We start from the raw sequence: 2,167 nt of genomic DNA on the forward strand, positions 1-2,167 counted from the left end.
GTCCATGCGGCCGTACATGCGCATGCAGAACCTGTTCGTTCGCGAGATAGATACGTCGCTGCCCAGGGAGGCGGTTCTGGCGGAGCTGTCCAAACTCTGCAGCCCGGCGCAGGGCAAAGTGGTCGTGCCCGTGTCAGACAGCACCGGCGGCGTCCTGGGGATCGCCTACCTGAATTATAACAATGCAGCTGATGGTGAGCGGCAGGTGCCTGCGCCTGCGCGCCGCCGGCGGCCGGGCAGCTGCTGCCCAGGTGTCTGTTCAGGGCCGGTTTTTTAGAACCCCGCTCCACGCACATGGAGGCGGCATTACGTGCGTCACTGCCCCGCCGCCACGTGCGGCACGCCTAGCTGCGGCGGGTGCGCGTGGCAACAGCTATGATGACAACGGCTGCGCCGCAGCGGGCCCTCTATTCAGTCATCCCAAGCGCCCCTCCCTGTCCTGCCGCCATCGCTGCCTTGCCCACACCGGCCCCCCAACCCTGCCCTGGACGCCGCCGCAGCCGCGCGCGTCATCGATCGCATGCGGTTCACGATGACGGTGGGCGGGTCGCCCGTGCGGGTGACGCACGCGGTGGAGCCGCGGTGGCGCGACCACCTTTTCGGGCCCATGGGGCTGCGATTTCAGGTCTTGGTCAAGGTGGGGGGCTGTCTGAGTCTGCAATCCCATGGAAACGCTCATCGGGCTGTATATTGAGATGCGGGGTTCCAAGGTTGAAGTGTCAGTTGGGCTGCTTGTATGCAGGCTGCTGTTTGGGCCATACAGTTTGCTACTGAACGACATGCCTACGCGGCATGGGCAGCTGCATGCAAGACATTGTACAAACCGTGCATCAGACAACCAGCCGGGCGCGTGCGCTGCACTGCAACTTCAGGGGACAGCGCCCTCCCCCGCCTGCAGCGCCAGCCCTGCTCGGCGCAGCGAATATTTGGGGGCCGAATTTGACGCGCGCCGAATTCGCCGCTTCACACTGGCCTGCTGCAGCAAGCGATCCACTTGCACCGCAACGCATCTGGGACCCTCTTTGTAGAACCTGAGCCCAGAGGTAGACGAGGCGGCGCTTTTCGAGCGCTTCTCGCGTCACGGGGAGATCTACCAAGTGCGGGTTGACCAGGATGACTACGGGCGCATCGGCGGCATGGTGCGCGGCCGGACGGCGCGCGGATGGGGTGGTTCGATCCCAGCAGCGGTCCGGATGCATGCGGCTGGGCAGAGGCTGAGGGGCATACGAGGGGGCCGAGAGATGCTCAGCAGGCCGTGAATCAAGTTTTGCGTCAACCTAACTGTGGAGCTTGGTGGTTGGCTATCTGATGTCTGTCAAGCCCGCGGCCGCACCGCCTGCCTGCACGTCCTATCACACCCCCAGCTGAGCGCCAACGACCACATGCGGCACCAAGCCGACCCCAGTTTGATTACCCCCAACCGACCCAACAGACCCACAATTGACCCCTCACTCGGATCCCAGAAGACCCCAACCAAAAACAAATGAACCCCAACCGACACCCCAATCGAGTCCAACCGACCCGCACCGTCCCCAACCGGCCCCAACCGGCCCCAACCGGCCCCAACCGACCCAGGTTCACTACATGGAGGAGTCCAGTGTACTCAAGGCCCTGCACGCGGAGAATGGGCAGCTGTTCAGCAACACGCGCATTGTGGTGGAGCCGCACATCCGCTCACATGGCAGCGGCGGCGGCACAGCGCAGTGAGTGATACGCGCAGAAACTCAAGCAAGTGTGTGCGACCTGAGTTTCTGTGTGTGTGTGTGTGTGCGTGTATGTGTGCGTGCGTGTGTGCGTGCGTGTGCGTGCGTGTGTGTGTGTGTTTGTGTGTGTGTGTGTGTGTGTGTTTGTGTGTGTGTGTGTGAGTGAGCGCGCGCGCGTTCGCAAGCACGTGTGTATTGGGGCCGTTGCGGGCGTTTGTTGATTCCCTTTTGCAAGAGGAAGAGGATGATTGCTAGCATCAGGTGTGTGGTGGATGCTGCAGCAGCCGGACCCACGCCGCCGCCCCCGTTGACTCCCTTTTGCCCACAGGCCCCCTCCCCCGGCAAGCTCGCACTCGGATTTCCCTTCCCTGCCCGGCAGCCGCCCGCCCCCACCCGCGGCCGCGCCCTCAGCAGCGGCGGCGCAGGCGGGGCCGCGCGCGGCGTCCTCTGCAGCGGCCCCCAGC

General features: G+C 64.3%; 1 protein-coding gene across 1 annotated transcript; it reads left to right on the forward strand.

Moving 5' to 3' along the window:
• Positions 1-22: 22 nt before the first annotated feature.
• MNEG_13115 (hypothetical protein) lies at positions 23-1,707 on the forward strand (the record flags this gene model as incomplete). Its single annotated transcript, XM_014038413.1, has 4 exons — positions 23-194; positions 501-637; positions 1,029-1,139; positions 1,576-1,707. 4 exons carry the CDS (start codon positions 23-25, stop codon positions 1,705-1,707), a joined length of 552 nt encoding a protein of 183 aa, XP_013893867.1.
• Between the last annotated feature and the right edge of the window lie 460 nt (positions 1,708-2,167).

This window comes from Monoraphidium neglectum (assembly GCF_000611645.1).
Source record: "Monoraphidium neglectum strain SAG 48.87 unplaced genomic scaffold scaffold03632, whole genome shotgun sequence".
NCBI classification, from domain to species: Eukaryota; Viridiplantae; Chlorophyta; class Chlorophyceae; order Sphaeropleales; family Selenastraceae; genus Monoraphidium; species Monoraphidium neglectum.